The sequence below is a fragment of the Hetaerina americana genome, unplaced genomic scaffold (genome assembly GCF_022747635.1).
Source record: "Hetaerina americana unplaced genomic scaffold, ioHetAmer1.1.p SCAF_45, whole genome shotgun sequence".
In the NCBI taxonomy this organism is placed as follows: Eukaryota; Metazoa; Arthropoda; class Insecta; order Odonata; family Calopterygidae; genus Hetaerina; species Hetaerina americana.
The window spans coordinates 2,623,013-2,643,758 of record NW_027287041.1 but is presented as its reverse complement, the minus strand read 5'-3'; the positions used below and the strand labels follow the sequence as shown (position 1 = coordinate 2,643,758).

At 39.8% G+C, this 20,746-nt stretch overlaps 1 protein-coding gene across 1 annotated transcript in view; it reads left to right on the top strand.

Annotated features, from left to right (window-relative positions):
• The window catches only part of LOC139693225 (uncharacterized), a 40,947-nt gene that overhangs the window by 1,927 nt on the left and 18,274 nt on the right, over window positions 1-20,746 (top strand). The window contains exon 2 of the mRNA XM_071591330.1: window positions 7,745-7,875. Coding sequence (XP_071447431.1) covers window positions 7,745-7,875 — 131 coding nt within the window. The remainder of the gene's footprint in view (window positions 1-7,744; window positions 7,876-20,746) is intronic.

The window sequence follows — 20,746 nt, the reverse complement described above, 5'->3', positions numbered from 1 at the left end:
TATACACATATATACATATATATATATATATGTATATATATATACACATATATACATATATATATATATATATATATATATATATATATATATATATACGATTGTCCGGAAAAACTCATACGAGCGGCACAATAATGGGCTGACACAACATAACACAAATAGAAAAGAATAGACACATATAAAAGAACACTTACACGGTAAATTGTTCGAGCTTTCGGCCCTCTCAGGGGCCTTCTTCAAGAGAGACTGAAAATATGCTATGGATCAGGAGAGGGGAAAGAGTTATGGGCATGGAGGGGAGGTGTGGAGAGGAGGTGTGGAGGGAATGCTGGGAGGGAAATTAAATATGGCGGTTAAGGGTGGGAATTTTAAAGGAACGGAAGGATAGTATGTAGGCGGATTCACGAGTTCTCACCTCTATGTTGGTAGCTGAATCAGGTAGGGATTCTAGGATGCTGAGGGAAAAACACTGGTCGAATGAAAGGTTGTGGGAATTGGTATGTGAAGGGATAGGAAGAAAAGAGAGTGAGGCAGAATTGCAGGAGTACCGGTGATTATTCATTCGGATGGATAAGGGGGTAATGCATTCACCTATGTAGAAGGAAGTGCAATGTTTGCATGATAAAAGATAAATAATATTTTTTGAGAGGCAATTAGCGTGGGAACGAGGTGGGGGGGCTATGAGGGGATGTAGGGAGAGGGGAGTAGGCATAATAAGAGGACAGGTTTTACATCGGGGGTGGTTGCAAGTTTGGGAAATATTGGGAAATTTGTCACGGGGGGGCGCCAAAGGGTTGGTGGATCTCAGAAGGTTTTTGAGATTGGCGGGTCGTCTGTATGCGATAGATGGGCATTGGGGTAGTAAGGATGAGGTCGCGTCATTGTCATGTAAAATTGGAAACAGTTCTTTAAGGAGGGTTTTCAGTCTGTGTGATCCGGGGTAATAGGTGGTGCAAAGGTTGAGTCCTGCGTCAGATGTGGGCTTGTTATTGTGTGGTGTGTGTGGTCGGGTGGAACGGTGGATTTTATTTCGTAGCAACTTTTCTGGGTAACCGCGTTTGAGGAGTGCAAGGTGTAGATTGGCAAGGTATTTGTTGAGAGTGGCTGTGGTGTTGCAAATTCGGTGTCCGCGGATAGAGAGAGAGTTAGGAATCGAGCGTTTCGTGTGTTGAGGATGACAGCTTGTGTGGTGTAGGTATTGCTGATGGTTAGTGGCTTTGATGTGTACTGAAGTAGTGAATTTGTTGTTTTGAAGTGAGATGTCTGTGTCAAGAAAGGTGATGGTGGAGTCTGAAATGGAAGAGGTGAATTTAACCGTGAAAGATGAATTTAAGGCGGATAAGAAGTTGTTGAGAGAGTCAGAGCCATGTGTCCAGAGAATAAAAATATCGTCTATGTAGCGGACCCAGAAAAGAGGTTGAAGGGGTTGCTGTGACAGGAAGGTCTCTTCGAGATGGCCCATGAAGAGATTGGCGTATGATGGTGCCATCCTCGTTCCCATCGCTGTGCCTTTTGTCTGTAGGTAAAAACAATTTTGGAAAGTGAATGCATTTTTAGTTAGGACGAAAGTGGCAAGATTGAGGAGAAATTCCGTTGAGGGGCGCTGGGGTAGGGGGCGCAGAGAAAGATAATGCCGGAGGGAGGATAAACCTTCTGCATGGGGAATAGAAGTGTAAAGTGAGGTAACGTCGATGGTGGCCATAAGTAGGTTGGGTGTGGAGGGAATAGAGACGGAATTTAGACGGTCGAGGAAGTGGTACGTGTCTTTCGTGAAGGAGGGCAAGGAGAGTACAAGTGGTTGTAGGTGGTGGTCAAGGAATGCGGAGATTCTTTCGGTGGGAGAATTGTAACTGGAAACTATTGGACGACAGGGGATGTTGGGTTTGTGTATTTTTGGGAGGAGATAAAACTGGGGTGTTCTGGGGTTTGGGGGTGAAAGTAGGGATATGTCTTGGGAGGTGAGGCCTTCTTCTGGTCCGGAGTGGAGGAGAAAAGACCGAATTTCGGTTTGGAAAGTTTGTGTTGGGTTTTTGGTTAGAGTGGTATAGGTGGATGTATCGTTCAGGTGAGCGAGGGCTTTGGAAATATAATCATTGGTGTTTAGAATTACAACAGAGGAGCCTTTATCGGCGGAGGTAACAACGATGTTAGGATTGGACTGTAGGGTTTTTAGGGCATGACGTTCGTTCATGGAGAGGTTATTTTTCGGTCTGAGATGTTTTCTGAAGGATTGATTGGAAACTTTTTCGATGAGAAGACATATAAAAATTTCGACAGGATGGTGACTAGGAAGGGGTTTTGGCTCATGAGTTGAAGCCGGGCGGAATTTGTCAAGTGCGGGATTGGTTTTTAGGTTACTGAAAGGTTTACTTTGTGATTTCCAGAAGGCGCGCCATCGAAGGTTTCGGCAGAAATTGAGGGTATCAGTGAGTATGTTTATGTGGTTTATTTTTGGTGTAGGGGAGAAGGATAGGCCTTTGCTAAGAACGGATATTTCATTGTCTGAAAGGCTGGTGTTTGAAAGGTTTACAATGTCATGGGCATTGTCAGAGGGAGGGGGGGTGTTGGGATTGTTCGGTGGTGGCTGGCGTTTTGGAAAAACCGGAGGGCCTTTGGGAGGAGGGGGAAGGTTGTAAATGCTGCGTAGGTCAGGCTTATATTGAAAGAGTGGGGGTGGTTGAGGAGGAGGTGGCGGGAAAGGGTGAGAGTGTGGAATTTTGAGACCAACTCGGAAGTAGGAAATATACAAGTTGGACAGCTTTTTAAGGAGAGTTTGACGTTTTTGTTGGAGGGAACGTAGGGCAGACGAAATTATGGCGTTGAGTTGTGGAATTAGGTGAGCAGAAGCCAAAGAGATTATTTTAAAGAGGGAAAAAAGGTTTGATTTGTGTTGTTCACGAATGCATTGGTATTGCATAAGGATAAGGTGGGTGTATTCTAAAGATTTTTGGTAAGAAAATGCATTAAGTATGGGGTGGATATCGGGAAGAGTAGCAGATAGTGGTAGGGAAATGACTAGACCGTTGGGAACGATTCCTAAGGACAGGCAGGAGGTGAGAAACTCGGTGTGGCTTGTGTATTTGGCGAGCTTATAGGCGTTACGGCGAAAATTTCGGATCCAAGACGGAATGGGATGAGGGTGGTCCATGTTTAGGCGATTAAGAAGGTTGTGGAAAATAAATAGGAAACGAAGGAAGACAGTGGTGAGGGAAAGGATAGCACATTCAAAATAGAGCAGAATCCGCGGCGCAAAACCTGGTGCTGGATCCCACGACGAACACAGAAGAGACAGGAACAGTAGCTAGGTAGCTTGATATCTCGATTATACGGAAAAACTCACACGAGCGGCACAATAATGGGCTGACACAACATAACACAAATAGAAAAGAATGGACACATATAAAAGATTCCTTTAAAATTCCCACCCTTAACCGCCATATTTAATTTCCCTCCCAGCATTCCCTCCACACCTCCCCTCCACGCCCATAACTCTTTCCCCTCTCCTGATCCATAGCATATTTTCAGTCTCTCTTGAAGAAGGCCCCAGAGAGGGCCGAAAGCTCGAACAATTTACCGTGTGAGTGTTCTTTTATATGTGTCTATTCTTTTCTATTTGTGTTATGTTGTGTCAGCCCATTATTATATATATATATATATATATATATATATATATATATATATATATATATATATATTTATATATATAAATATATATATATACATAAATATATATATATATATATATATATATATATATATATATACATATATACATATATATATATATACACATATATATATATATGTGTGTGTGTATATATATATATATATATATATATATATATATACACATATATATACACACACACACACACACATATATATATATATATATATATATATATATATATATATATATATATATATATATATATATCCTTCCCCGGACTACAACCTTGACGTGGTGGAAGGGCTTGTGCGTTCCGATGACCCCTAGAGCTGTACTGGCGGGAGTAATAATTATTGCTCCTGGTAGGGTCACCCATGCCAGATAGGTCGAAGGTTAGGAGCCAGACGAAAGGTAGTCCAGGCAGCGTCTGTTCCTCAGTGAGGCGGCTGCAATGGCGTCTGACCCCAGTGGGGCGGCCAGTAAGTGATGGTGTCACGTTAAAAACACTATTGAGGAAGGCAACGGGAAACCACCTCAATTATCATTCCCTAGAAAAATATGATGGACAATAGAGATATTTTGAGTCCTGGCAACCACGGGGCTCGGCCCAATCGGCCGTGTGTCGTGCCCGGCAGCGGGGGAGGCAAGGCTTCCGCGGTCGTCATCCCACGAAACCCTTGCAAGGGAAAACCAGCAGCAGCAGGACAGAAGACGCAGGAGAAGAAGACAAAATTAGTTAGAATAGGAACGTGGAATGTTAGGACAATGATGAGGACAGGGAAATTGGAGAATGTTAAGCGAGAGATGGAAAGGGGAAATATAGATATTTTAGGTCTATGCGAGGTGAGATGGAAAGATAGCGGGGATTACTGGAGTGATAAGTATTGAATAATATACAGCGGTGGGGACGAGAGCCAACGAGGGGTTGCCATAGTATTAAATGAAGAGGTAGGAAGAAGCGTAGTCAACATAGAGCAGGTAACGGATAGAATACTACTAGTGGAGATAAAAGCAGAACCAACGAACTTAGTTATTATTCAGGTATACATGCCACCGAGCAACCATAAGGAAGAAGAGGTCGATAAGATATACGATCAGTTAGAGCACATGATCGCGTGTGTTCCAGCAGGGAAACATTTGATAGTGATGGGGGACATGAATGCGACGGTAGGCGAAGGAAGAGATGGTGATGAGGTGGGCGACTACGGTTTAGGCACGAGGAATGACCGTGGGGAGAAAGCAGTTGAGTTCTGCAGGAGACAGGGGTTAGTCATCACCAACACTTGGTTTAGACACCACAAAAGACGCAGGTATACATGGAAAATGCCAGGTGACTCAGGAAGATATCAGCTAGATTATATCCTGGTTAGACACAGGTTTAGGAATAGTGTGATAAATTCCCACAGCTTCCCGGGAGCGGATGCGGACTCAGACCACAATTTAGTTGTTATGAAATGTAGCGTACGTTTCAAAAAGATAAGGCAGGGGCGGCGAGTTAGAAAATGGAATGTAGAAGCATTAAATGGGTTGAAAAGGAAGGAATACAAACAGGCGGTAGAGAAAATCATGGAGGATGGTAAAGGGCTTATAACTATCGAAGAAAAATGGGAAATGATCAAAAAAGGGTTGTCTAAAGCCGCAAAAGACACTATTGGAACCGTTAACGCTAAAAGGACTAGGAAACCATGGATCACGGATGAGATGATTACAAAGATGGATGAGCGGCGAAAATGGAAGAATATAAATACAGAATTAGGCAAAATGAAGTACAAAGAATTGAACAATAAATTGAGGCGGGCAACAAATAAGGCAAAAGACGCATGGTGGAAGACGCAGTGCGAGGATATGGAAAGTCTCCAGAGGAAGGGCGAAATCGGTGCGCTGTACAGCAAAGTTAAATCGTTATCGGGAAGTAAGAAAGGAAGAGCTATGCTAATAGTTAGAGATAAAGCGGGTAAGGTAATAGTTGACGCAGGAAAGATCCAAGAGAGATGGAAGGAGTATATAGAAGAACTGTATAGTAAAGAACTCAGACCAACACAGTTAGACATTGAAAAAGAAAATGACGTAGAGGAAGACAGCGTAGGTCCAGGCATACTAGACAATGAGATAAAAAGGGCATTAAGGGAGATGAAACTAAATAAGGCCGTGGGGGTAGATAACATTCCCGTGGAACTTTTAAAATGCTTAGGAAAATGTGGGAGGAAGAGACTATATGGGCTGATCCGTAGTATTTATGAGGAGGGAATCTGGCCGGAAGACTTTGTGAGAGATGTTTTAGTTCCGATTCCGAAAAAGGTAAAGGCCACGTCATGTGAGGACTATAGGACAATTAGTTTGATATCCCACGCAGCTAAAGTTGTTCTCAGGATCATAAACAAACGGGTAGAGAGTAGGGCAAATGATTACTTAGGGGATGATCAGTTTGGGTTTAGGAAGGGGAGAGGTACGCGTGATGCCATTGCAGTAATGAGATTATTAATCGAGAGGAATATAGAACACAACCAGGAGGTATTTGCCTGTTTCGTAGATTTCGAAAAAGCGTTTGATAGAGTGAATTGGGAAAAACTAATGAGTATATTGCGGAAAATAGGAATAGATTGGAGGGAAAGGAGGCTAATCCGCAACCTGTACATGTCTCAGACTGCTCAGGTGCGGGTGGGAAACGGGGAGTCAGGATGGGCAGTGTTAGGAAGGGGTGTAAGGCAGGGTTGCCCATTATCACCGTTGCTGTTCAACCTGTATGCAGAGGAAATGATCAAAGAGGCATGGGAAGAACTGGAGGTAGGAATGAAAGTGGGCGGGGGATTCTTAAAATCAGTTAGGTTTGCTGATGACCAAGCTTTAGTTTGTCAGTCAGCCAAGGGGCTGCAAGCATTGCTTAGTGAATTGGAAATTCAGTGCGACAGGTATGGGATGAGAATCAACATTAATAAAACAAAGGTTATGCGATTTTCTAGAAAGAAAAAGGCTAATCTTAACATTAAAGTAAGAGGGCAAAAACTAGAGCAGGTAGAACAGTTTACGTATCTCGGTAGTGTTTTGGACCAAACGGTCAAAGTAGTAGGGACGTAAGGAGAAGAATTGCGCTAGGCAAAGAGGCTTTCACGAGGAGGAGGGAGTTGATGACGGGGGCTTTGAGTAAGGATGTTAAGAAAAGACTCGTAAAAACTTTGATATGGAGCGTAGCTATGTACGGCACGGAAACGTGGTCATTGAAGCAGGAAGATAGACGTAGACTGGAGGCTTTTGAAATGTGGGTGTGGAGAAGAATGGAGAAGGTGAAATGGACAGAGAAGAAAACAAATGAGGAAGTACTTGGTATGGTGGGCGAAGAGAGGGGTTTGTTGGGAGATATTACTAAGGAGGCAGGAAAAGTGGATGAAGGGGGTGTTGACCGGCAGTGGGATGTTGAAGACTGTGATAGAGGGTAGAATGTTGGGCAAAAGAGGAAAGGGAAGGAACAGGATAGGGATGTTGGACGGGATGAAGGGAGGAAGAAAGTACTCCGAGATGAAGAGGGACCTGATACAGAGTAGAATTTAGGGTTGTGTTTTGTTAGTAGTCACAAAATATTTGTTTGGTAGTTGTGTCCATCAAAAAACCTACCTTAACCGGTAGATAACCTTAAAAAAAAAAAAAAAAAAAAATATATATATATATATATATATATATATATATATACACACACACACACACATATATATATATACACATATATATATATATATATATATATATATATATATATATATATATATATATATATATATACACACATATATATATATATATATATATACACATATATATATATATACACATATATATATATATATATATATATATATATATATATATATATATATATATATATATATATATAAATTTTTATATGCATATATATTCATGTATATATCTATGTTGTTTGATTAAACACAAAAGTCGCCATACTTTTTGAGCAGACCTCTTATTTTAGGTGTAAGAGTTTCAAACCACGTTTAACTACAGTAATTGTGTATGTCTCTTTTGTTGAATGTGAGTCTTACAGCTGGTTTGTCTCTTTGTTTTCAGTGTTGGCGACGCTGTGACGAGGGTCATGCGACCCTTCCCGAGTAAGAGGCGGAAGAGGCACTGTTCCCCCTGCGTGGGCGACTACTTCCTCTCCTTGTCCCCAGGCGGCGTGGCTGATGTCACGGAATATGGTAATTGCAATTTCGAACAGTTGATACAGAGTAATGTGTCCAAGTAACTAGCCGTTTCGTCTCACTTCAAGTACAGGGTGGGTTTATTCGTGCCAGGTCCAGTTTTGCAATAATGCCTTCCTTCTTCCTTTGAAAGGGATCCCGTACTTGCTGTTAGGAGTACCTCATGAATTAATGGTCCCATGTTTGAGGGTGAGGTTACAGTTTCTCGGTCTGGCAATGAAAGACTGTGATTTTGAGTTTAAAACATTATATTTTTCTACCCAATCTCCCTTGACTGAAATAAGAATGGTGAAAAAGGAAACTCCAATGGCCGTAGTAGTTAGTCGCAAATCTCTCGTCAGACCAATTGTTGTGTTGGTTTAACTGGAATCACGTCAGGGACCAACCACAACCTCTCGACCTGAATACCCTCTGTCGTGGTTTACTGGGGAATTAATCCACGTCAGAGACCACACACAGCCTGACTGGAATCCTTCCCGAGGCTCGGAGACCCTGTTTTAGAATTTCAGATGGAAATGGAATCCTTCACGTGGCTGTAGAGTAGACCCCGTTAAAGATTCCATGATATTCCTCAAGCACATACACTTTGTGACCGGCAAAGACCAATCACACACACAAGCACAGGTACTTCATTGGTATATGGTGAAGAGGAAGACCTTTCTCTTCACCAATACATTTAAATTACCCTCTGTCGTGGTTTACTGGGGAATTAATCCACGTCAGAGACCACACACAGCCTGACTGGAATCCTTCCCGAGGCTCGGAGACCCTGTTTTAGAATTTCAGATGGAAATGGAATCCTTCACGTGGCTGTAGAGTAGACCCCGTTAAAGATTCCATGATATTCCTCAAGCACATACACTTTGTGACCGGCAAAGACCAATCACACACACAAGCACAGGTACTTCATTGGTATATGGTGAAGAGGAAGACCTTTCTCTTCACCAATACATTTAAATTACTCCTCCCCCTGTCCATCATCTTAACTATTTCGATTGGTCCCCTATATTTGACGTTTGTCTCCGGTTGTTTACTTCCAACCTTGCATTGGGAGGTGTCTTCCTTTCGGTCCGCTGAAGAGGGTCACTTTGTGGCTGAAACACGTGTGTTTTCCATTTACACTGGAAAGGTTCCTGTGCGATTCAGGATTGGTTGATAAAAATTAACTTCTTGTTTTAATAAGAATTTATTTTAGAGAATTATCTTTTACTTTAGTATTTTACTGAAAAAGTTGGTTTTGTAATAGTTTACTAGTACTGTAAAGTAATGTTGAAATATTTTGAAAATTTATTTAGGAAAAACAATACTTTTTCGTTAGTGCCTTTGGTATCAGGGATGATTAATTTTATTTAATTTATAAGAACTGATGGATTAATTTGGTTACTGTTTGATAAGTATCAAAAATAGCCTTCCGTAAAGATATTTTATTCGTTTATAAAGGTATCTAGTTTTTCGAGAGATAAATTTAATTTAATATCATTTATTTATTTACTTTATTTTTAACCTTCTTAGTGCGGTGGGGATTCCAGGGGTACTTAGTGAGAAGTGCGAAGGGTAATTTAAGAAAATGTATCACCTTAGGAAAAAAAACATTATGAAGTTATTTGTTTAGATATCCATATGCAGTTTTTTTATTTTAAAATATAATATTGTAGTTAATAATGATGTAATACATTTACATCATCTGAAAAATAAATGTAATTATTACAGCATCATAAATTTGAAGACTATTTTTTTAGCAATAATATTTCGATTTTTAGACACAAAACTAATATTTTAAAAAAAACATTTTTCAATTAAACTACGATATTTAAATATAATAAAGAATCCAAAAGAGATGTAGAAAATATAAATAAATAAAGAAAAACCAGTGAATTGCAAGTTTTTTTTGTCAGCCTCTGCATAGTTCGATTTTGTTGAAAAGGCTGATCTCACTGAGTCAAATTGGGACTTTTCCCCTTTCCTTGAGACAGCGGCAATGTGCTTACAATCTAAAGGCAGAAAAAAACCAAGTTCTAACTCACAGAGAACTGCTGACAATGTAATCCAATACACAGGGCGCAATTGATTAGATACGATGGACGGCAAGAGAAACCAAAATTATTACCAAGCAGTGCTCTCATTTCCATCGTCTCAACAAAGTCTGAATTAGCAGCTATATATCAACACCACCACACCACAACACATTCAAGGGATTGCAGATGAAAACAGATTAATTAGTAGCCTTTCAGTGGCTTTTCATAGTGGAAAGACCACTCAGAAAAAAAACGAGCAAACAATTGGGCTGAGCTTCCCGACATGTACAAAACTGAACGAAAAATTATGGTAAGAATTATACTATTTGAAAAGCATTTAAAATTGCTAATAAAAAATTAAAAAATTAGTTATGGAATTCTATGGAATTCAACCTATCGATAGCACAAAAACCATAAATTATTAAAGAAAAAACCATAAGTTACAGCGATTTAAACAAAAGCCTACGCAAGAGCCGATATATAGGCCCGACCCACTTTTCACCAGGGATACGAAAGCCGATATATCGGCCCGCCGCACTAAGAGGGTTAAAGTAACTATTGATTGGTTTAACAATTGTAAGGGATAAGCTCTATTTTTATTCTATAAATATTACATATTACATAAATAGTAGGGTTAAGATCATTCACCTTTATAGTACGTTATAGTATATTATGTTAATTTTTTGATTTACTTACTTTAAGGATTATATCAAAATATTTTAATTAATTTATTATTAATTGTAATTATGATTAAATTAGTATAATGTTTTTGTTTTTTATTACTGTTAGTTTAATTTTACTTTAAGGAATTTGGCAAAATTAGTGTTCGCCTGTTTATCAAAAACTTCTTCTTCTTCTTATCTTATCTTCTTGAATATACAGGGTTCGTCCGGAAAATAAGTGTACTGAGCTCAGGGAAAAAAATTTATTACACTTTAACATATCTTAAGCTAATATTCCTCAAAATAGGACCCTTGTGAGTCGATACACTTGTTCCAGCGGCGTTCCCATTCCTGGAACGCTCCCGCGAAGGCATCATCGGGAACCTCTCGAAGACACGTCGTCACGGCCTCTTTGACGGCGTCCAAAGTCCCGTATCGCGTTCCTTTCAGACTCCTCTTTATCTTCGGGAACCGAAAGAAGTCCGGTGGTGCCAAGTCCGGGCTGTAGGGCGGGTGCGGCAGCGTTCCCACGCCGTGCTTGGCCAAGAAGTCCGACACGACAAGCGCGGTGTGAGACGGCTCATTGTCGTGATGCAGCCGCCAGATGTTTTTGATCGCTGGCCGGACGCGGGCGACTCGTTTTCGAAGCCTGTCGAGCACTTGGACGTAAAATGCAGCATTTACAGTTTGTCGTTCAGGTACATATTCGTAGTGGACGACTCCCCTTTTGTCAAAAAACGGGAAAAAATCAGTACACTTATTTTCCTGAAGAACCCTGTACGATAAAAACTGCTATTATTTAAAAAGAACCCTAAAAAACTACTGTCTTTAAAGGGAAGACTGAATTGATATAACTAAATAAAGTTTTTAAAGGCTTCAGCTCGTGTTTTTAATGGACAGAAAGGGACAAAAGATTCTATATTTACTGTTAAGACGTTCAGTTTAATAAAAATTTCCTAATTGTCCAGTAATATACGCAAAACCTATCGATTATCGTAATTATTTCGAGAATAAACTCGGTAGAAATATTACGAACGCCACAATTGGGATTAAATCTACGACTATTTGAGATTAATATTAATAAATAAAATGTTATAACGATAATACCAACGTTAACTCGTTCAAAAAGTCGAACACGGAGGAGTCGAAAGGGATTGAACACGGAGTAATCAAATTCCCCAGCAGAGGCAGCACAATCAGTATCAATACTTGAGATACCCGTGAGTCAGCGCTAGCGGACACCGGACAAACTACGTCGACATGACTCCGAAACACGAATATGAATTATTTTAAACTGCTGTCATAATATTATTTGTTATTGTCAAAACTAAGCATTTTAAGTCTTTTTTTATGAACTGCTATGAATTTAAAACAGATATTTCTAAGATGAGCACCAATTTATTCGCAATATGAAGATGTCTGGAAATATATATTGTTTTTAATACGTTTTTAAACGAAAAATTCGCGATATATTTTAAAAGGAATTTTTCTTTAAAAAATGACAGTTTACATCAAAAACCACATTATTACAACTTATTCCCATTAAACATAACCCTGCCTGCCTGCTTAGTGCGTGGTCATTAGGTATTTAAATTCATTTGAATTTGTTCAAAATATATATTACTAACACGCTTTTGGCGAAATAAACGGAAATAATGGTTGGGAGGGCGTCTTCATAAATTCAAATAATTTTTTAACATCAATGCAATGTATATCCGAATAAAAATTGCAAAAAGGGTAATTATATATTTATATTTATTTATTTATGTATATATATCTATATCATTTGCCTTACTCTCTCTATCCTTTTGTTTATGATCCTGAGAACAACTTTAGCTGCGTGGGATATCAAACTTATCGTCCTGTAGTCCTCACATGATGTAGCCTTTACCTTTTTCGGAATAGGAACTAAAACTGACTACACTCGGGACTACACTGGGCCCTGGATACTACATTAGCCTATGGATGTGGGTTTTATGCCTAGGTCGTGATAGAGCAGGGATTTCCGAGTGTTTTCGGTGATTTTCAAGAAAAGTACTTTTCTAGTTCAGCAGATATTGTCGAAAACGTTTTCGTTAGGACCTCCTAGTTTTTGCTATGAAAGACGACCTCCCGCTTGGGCTAAATTCAGTGTAGTTGTCTTTCTAGGGCCGTATATCGTATACTACATCATTCATTCCGGTCTTACAATTGTAAGTGATTACAGGGAGTATCACTTTGTGTAACATGTCCATTGTAGTCGGATTACTGCGATGGTTTAGGGGATTTACTTAGTTACGTCGTGCAAAAATATTTACGTTGGTATGACTGAAAAATCCAGAGTTCTAACGCCCGGTGAATAGTCGTGGGCTAGCTCTCTGTGGGCCAATTTCAGTTAAGTTATTTCCATCTCATATGTGTCCGTCAACGAACGCACCTACGGAAAGACGCACCCACAGAAAGTTGGAATAAAGCAATTAAGAAATGTTTCTGCATATAAAACTTACTGACACCGCTTTTTGTTCATCCTGAATATTCGGCCGAAATGGACTTTTAAATGGGGAACCTGGTAGTTCAGCAGTTAGTGCACAAAATACTGCTGACTGAATGGCACGGGTTCGATTCCCGGGTCATTCGGTCAGGATTCGGTATTAAGACATCATCAGTTCTACACACTAGCTAAGTGATACGATCTGTTTTGACAGATATTTCTGAGAAACAATAGATGGCACACAAGAAATAGGTACAGCCGCCCTACTTAGCACAATTTCAGTAGTAGTAAAACCGCATTTTATTAGTTTTGCATAAACATTACGTAGCACAAATTTCGGTAGGAACTGTGTACTTTATAAGTTTCAACTGTGGGCATATTTGCTTCTCTTCCAACAAAATAAAACTAGCATTAATCTATGAGATGACGACGAACAAGTGACTCTTGAGTACTATCCTCTTGTATGTAACTACTGCATGATGCATTAGTTACCTATAATGCAATTAATATGAACATCTAAGTGATTAGACACAAATGTTTTCCACCGACCAGCTCAAATCAAAAGTTTCTGACTGATATGAATGTCAAACATGATGTAATTATGGTCAACCACTCACCTCTATCCGCAGTAGGTCCTGAATTACCTCAAATACCAGTATTCCATCTGTTCCATTCGCAACAAATACATTGACATGACAGGCGTCGGATTTTAGACAAAGCCTGCATAAAAATAAACCACCATCCACCGACATTTTCAAATGATACTTATAGAGAAATGTCACGACAAAACAAACTTCACCAGCGATCCAACATGAGAAGTCGAACTTTATTCACTACACATCGCTCGCTTTGAGTAAAGAATGGTCTCCACCGATACGATGAACGCTTACAAGAATTATTCATTATCTTAGATTTAGAATAGTAAACCTTTCACGACAAAACTCCACGTAATTTCGCAAACCAAAACACTGGTTCTTACAACCAATTCCTTAGTCTTGTCGGTCCAATTCAGGTTCTAATGTTATTATCACACAGGAATATGGCGAGGAAACAGAAATTGCCGTCAGGTGATTGCAAATAGGATCTGTGGCTAAGAGAATTGTTGGATTTTTTAATCAGAACGTATGGATATGCAAAAATTTATCTTTACTTCATCTGTAAAATCGCAGAAAATCACCAATCAAAATCTCAATGCATCGATATTCACGTTTGTTGCGAAATTCTAAATCGCATTTCGTACATCTTTTGTTCGTAATAATTGCGCTTCATTTGATTCACAGTTGGAAACGGACTCGAAATATTTATCATATAATATGTTTATTATGTGTGTCGAAGTGACTTTTTGTTTTTAAAATATAGGCTGAATTAAGTGCATATGAATTAGAAAAACTTATCAAAAACATCTTCTCATCATTTCATCTACGAGACATTGTAATTGGTTACTTTTGAAGCGCTTGTTGTATCCTCGTAAGTGAATACGTAAGTAAAAGTTTATTTCTTTTAAATTGTATATCTGATTATTATCTACAGGGAGACAATCGTGAATATTACGAAAAAGTCAATTTTACTTTTACCTAAGGGTTGCAAAAGTTATAATAGCCGCAGAATTCATTCATCATTTCATGATCTTTCTCAGAGTAGTGATGCAGATAGAAGAATATATTTCTTTAATATGTTTTATTTTATACTCTTCATACACAATTTTCAGTTAATATGCGATGTACCCACTTTTTTAAATACCTACCATGTGTGCTATCTCGCGTAATCTCAGTCGACGATCATCCATTATCTCTTTGTGGATTTTCTTCACCGTTCCTATGAGTCGTCACCTCATTTGTTCGATCAATGTCGTGCTCGTCTTGACAGCTCGCATTTAAACTCTGCTAATCAAAATTTTACTGTTGTATAAACGAAGGAGCAGACCCACCGAGAGTAGAGTAATCCAGTTCAGCTTTGGTATATTGCTTGGGCTGAGGCCTTTCAAATAAAAGTATTATATCACATATAACGATGACCAATTTCCTCTGCATTTTCACAAATTCACTGATTACATTCACTATTGAAGGCTGCGAAACAAATACTAAAAATCGTGGCGTCTTCAAAACTTGAAACATATGCTTTATGGATTTCATAATTTCGAATACATTGTATTATACACTATGTTATGCAAGTGAAATAGAGGGAAATTTTGGATTATTTTTTCAATATGAAATTTATCGTTGTGTCACCAATAACCGGCACAATACGAATGATAATCACACTACGAAGTGATAGAATTATAGAACTATATAATTGTATCACATAAGATTATAGAAAAGATAGAACTATAATTCTTTTACCCTCTGTACCTCAAGCAGTCTCTCAAAAAACACCGACACAAAAAGACACTCCCTGATTAAAGAGATTTCCAAATACCGCGTTTTCCCATAGATAACGCGCACACAGAACTTCGTAGTTCTCTTTGAATTTGTATAGATACCGCACACCCAGGGCTTCATAGTTATCTTGAACGTGTATAGAGTATTCGCGCATCTATGCATGTATACAAGGTTCGTCCGGAAAATAAGTGTACTGAGCTCAGGGAAAAAAATTTATCACACTTTAACATATCTTAAGCTAATATTCCTCAAAATAGGACCCTTGTGAGTCGATACACTTGTTCCAGCGGCGTTCCCATTCCTGGAACGCTCCCGCGAAGGCATCATCGGGAACCTCTCGAAGACACGTCGTCACGGCCTCTTTGACGGCGTCCAAAGTCCCGTATCGCGTTCCTTTCAAACTCCTCTTTATCTTTGGGAACAGAACAGTTCTCTAAAAAATGTGGATCATTTTTGCAGTGATCCGCAAGTTGTGTCGCGATTTCCAAACGATTGAGTCTTTGATCATCACTGAGCACTTTCGGCACCAACTTTGCACAAATATTTCGCATCTGTAATTGCTCCCTAATAATCTCGTGCACTATTGTTTTTGGCACATTTCACTGCTCTGCTATCATCCGAACACTAAGACGACGATCAGAGTTCAGTACATCGCGAACTTTTTGCACATTTTTGTCGGTGAGTGTCGTTGATGGGCGTCCAGGCCGTGGTTCGTCGTCGACCTCTTCTCTGCCCTCCACGAACATCTTGTGCCACCGAAAGATCATGTTTCTGGACATGGCTGACTCCCCGTAAGCCTGGTTAATCATACCGACAGTTTCGGTAGACGATTTCCCAAGCTTTGCCGCAAATTTGATGGAATAACGCTGCTCCAAAAACTTCGGCATCGCTTTCCGTGACGTGGGTCGAGCGTGGAGGTTCGCGTTAACAGAGCTCCTCACTACACCACAGCTCAGAGCCGACTGCCTTTTTCAGCGTCGCTTGCCAACATACCCCCCTCCAATCGCAGCTCGTCAGAGCGGTGCTGGGCACGCCTGGAGCGGCGGGAAAAAATCAGTAGTCAGTACACTTATTTTCCGGACGAACCCTGTATAAAAGGTCTGGCTTGCCCGGTGATATTGATTTAACGGCCGCGGTATATTGACCGTGCAAAGGTAACATAATCATTAGTATTTTAATAGGAGACTGGTATGAAGGGTTCAACGAAATACTAACTGTCTCAATTTAATTTATTATAATTTGATTTTTGAGTCAAAAAGCTTAAATGTAATTGAAGGACGAGAAGACATTGGAGGTGTCTTCCTTTCGGTCCGCTGAAGAGGGCCACTTTGTGGCTGAAACACGCAAGTTCGACGCATATCCTCATTTGCGCTCTATACCCGTGTCCAGATTCTCCCAGAAGTTGGGGCCCTTTTGAGTGTGTGTGTTTCTTGAGTGCTTGCGTCTGTGTTTGATTGGTCTGTGCCAGTCACAGAGTGTGTGCTTGAGAATGTCGTGGAATCTTTAACGGGGTCTACTCTACAACCTCGTGAAGGATTCCATCTCCACCTGGAATTTTTTAACGTGGTCTCACAGCCTCGTGAAGGATTCCAGTCAGGCTGTGTGTGGTCCCTGACGTGGATTAATTCCCCAGTAAACCACCACAGAAGGTATACTGGTCTAGGGGTTGTGGTTGGTCCCTGACGTGATTCCCGTTAAACCAACAAAACAATTGGTCTGACGAGAGAATTGCGACTAATTATTACCGCCATTGGAGTGTTCTTTCCCCCTTCTTATTTAATTGGAAGGCCGTAGAGCTCATTATTTCTTGCTCCCTTGACATCAAAACACAAATTTGTCCAGCGTTTTTCTGACATCAGTATTCCTTCTCGTAAGTGAGAGTGTGGAAGGGTGTGAAAAAATCCATCCAGAGCCATCCTAACTTCTTCATTGGACGAAAAGTGCTTACGAGAAACTAATTACTTCAAGTTTGGGAACAGATGGAAGTCTTAGGGTGCTAAATCAGTAGAATAGGAGGGATTGCAGAGTTATTCTTGCCCGTAATCCTGTAGTTTTCCCATCTCCGACGTACTGTAGTGAGCAGGTGCGTTGTCCTGGTGAAAGATGAGTTTTTCCTTCTCCAAGCCTGGCCTCTTTCCGCTAATTTTGGCATCCAGCCGGTCTAGAAAGTTGGTGTAATATTCATCTGTTATTGTCTTGCCTGTTTCAAGGTAGTAATCAATTGACAGGCTGCCTTTCGCATCCCAAAACACACTGGCCATGATCTTTCTCCAGGAGATATGATTGACTTTGCTGTCTTTGGTGCTGAACCACCGGTTTCCACCCACTGCTTCGACTGCTGTTTTGTTTCTGACGTGTTGTGAAGGGCCACCTCTTCCATGGTGACATATCGCGGCACAAAATCAGTTGGTTCCCACTTGAATCATTCCAAACATTGCTGCAAAAATCGTTTTCGCATTTGCTTTTGATCGGAATTCAGCACCCACCTTGTGCAAAGTGCTTTCGTATCTCTAATTCTTTTTGCAAAATATTTCGCACCCTTTCTTCCGATATCCCCCACACGGCCCTAGCTATCTCACTCACCATCACTCAACTATCGCCCAACATGATATTACAGTACACCTTTATTGATACTTTCCTGATAGGTTACGGTTTTTGCCCGTCCTTCGTCCTTTTCCTGGCTCTTAGGGATGTGCCCACTCCTCTTAACGGTTGATATTGAAGGAACAGAGTCCCCTTACACTCATGTCATCTTTGAATGAATTTCCTTACGTCATTAACCCTCTTAGTGCGGCGGGCCGATATATCGGCTTTCGTATCCCTGGCGAAAAGTGCGGCGGGCCGATATATATCAGCTCTGGCATAGGCTATTGTTTAAATCGTTGTAACTTATGGTTTTTTCTCTAATAATTTATGGTTTTTGTGCTATCGATAGGTTGAATTCCATAGAATTACGTAAGTAATATTTTAACTTTTTATTAGCAATTTTAAATGCTTCTAAAAAAGTATAATTCTTACTATAATTTTTCGTTGCCTTGTGTATTGGATTTCATTGTCAGCAGTTCTCTGTGAGTTAGAACTTGGTATTTTCCTGCATTTAGATTGTAAGCACATTGCCGCAGTCTCAAGGAAAGGGGAAAAGTCCCAAATTGACTCGGTGAGATCAGCCTTTTCAACAATATCGAACTATACAGAGGCTGACAAAAAAATTAGTAATTCACTGGTTTTCTTTATTTATTTATATTATTTTCTAAACATCTTTTTTATTCTTTATCATATTTAAATATCGTAGTTTTATCGAAAAATATTTTTTTAAAAATATTAGTTTTGTGTCTAAAAAATCGAAATATTATTGCTAAAAAAATATTCTACCTAATTTATAATACTGTAGTAATTACATTTATTTTTCAGATGATGTAAATGTATTACATCATTATTAACTACAATATTATATTTCAAAATTAAAAAAATGCATGTGGATATATAAACAAATAACTTCATAATGTTTTTTTTTCCTAAGGTGATACATTTTCTTAAATTACCCTTCGCACTTCTCACTAGTAGCCCTGGAATCCCCGCCGCACTAAGAGTGTTAATCCCTCCAGAATGAAGAATGTTATGACCTCTGGAAATATAAGTTTTACTATTATAACAAGAAACATGAAAGCTGTCCTGTGCATACTATGTGTCTGTCTATCAATGTGTATCTATGTGTTTGTATGCATGTAATTATAAATTAATTCCTAATATACTAATTGAACGGCGATTGGTTGTATGGAAGGACCATTAGGTCTCAATTTGGCCCTAATAAATACCTCTATTGATATGTCTACCCTTTTCGTGTTGCTTATGGAAGAGTAGCGGTGACAGTCATTGCTGGATTATTAATTCTGTTGGATTTACTTCATCAGAATTTAACAAAGGACATCATCTTCTCAGAGTTCTCCCTTCTGTGAAGATTTTTATGGTGGAGAATTAGTAGTGGATTTTCGGGAAGATTACTCGTGACCAGGGTCTACTAAAGTGTGCATTTTAAAGTATTCATTGGTAAATATTTGAAAAATAATGATATCAAAGGCATTAAACTGTTTGTGTGAGCTAAGTAATAGTATTGGGAAATTAATTATGACAAAATTATTAGTGTATATGAGGGAGGTTCAATAAGTACCCGTGTTAGAAATGAAGAAACCATTTTTTCAAAAGCATATTTTTTATCTTTCAACATAGTCCCCTTTTGAGAAAGATACTCTTCTCCCGACGTTCCAGCCATTTTTATAACCCCTCCAAAAAATAGGTTTTGTCGAAATATCCAAAATATGCCTCTGTCTCGGCGATAACTTCCTCGTTCGAGCTAAATTTTTTTCCCGCGAGCCATTTCTTCATGTTAGGGAATAAGAAAAAGTCACAGGCAGCCAGATCGGGTGAATACAGGAGGTGCTGCAGCAGTTCATAACGTAGTTCATGCAGTTAATGAAGTCACAGGCAGCCAGGTCGGGTGAATACAGGAGGTGCTGCAGCAATTCATAACGTAGTTCATGCAGTTCATGAAGTCACAGGCAGCCAGATCGGGTGAATACGGGAGGTGCTGCAGCAATTCATAACGTAGTTCATGCAGTTCATGAAGTCACAGGCAGCCAGATCGGGTGAATACAGGAGGTGCTGCAGCAATTCATAACGTAGTTCATGCAGTTCATGAAGTCACAGGCAGCCAGATCGGGTGAATACGGGGGGTGCGGCAGCAATTCATAACATAGTTCATTCAGTTTTCGAAGTTGACAGCCGGGATCAGCTTGCTGTACACCATGAGCAATCGCGGCACCCATCAGGCCGTCAATTTTTTCATTTTGCCAACTTATCATGTAAAATATTAATTGCCGTTCCGGTTGACACACGTACACACGGCCTCTGCTACTTCGCGCACTTTCGTTCGTCGATCTGCGAGAATCATGGCGTGGACTTTTTGAGTGACTTCCTTGGTATAACCACGTCTGCCGTGGGCGTCCTGGTCGCTCCTCATCAAAAACAGATGTACGCCCACGTTTAAATTCATTGAACCAATATCTAACTGTGGTCATAGATGGCGCAAAGTGTCCCCATCCAACAGCATCCAACTTTGCTTTCATCTCCTCGCATTTCTTCCCATCCAATAACACAAAAAGGGAATTACCGAACGATAGTGCTCTCTTTTTCCATCTTCAAGCGAAAATCACGAAACACGTCTTACACTCTGGAATGGCTGCCAAATCCAAACTAACCTTTTTAAATCAGTCTGGAGTTTGTTTCAGCGCCATTTGATAGATGGCAGCACATGATGATGGCATAAACTTCCCTCAGGAACGCCCT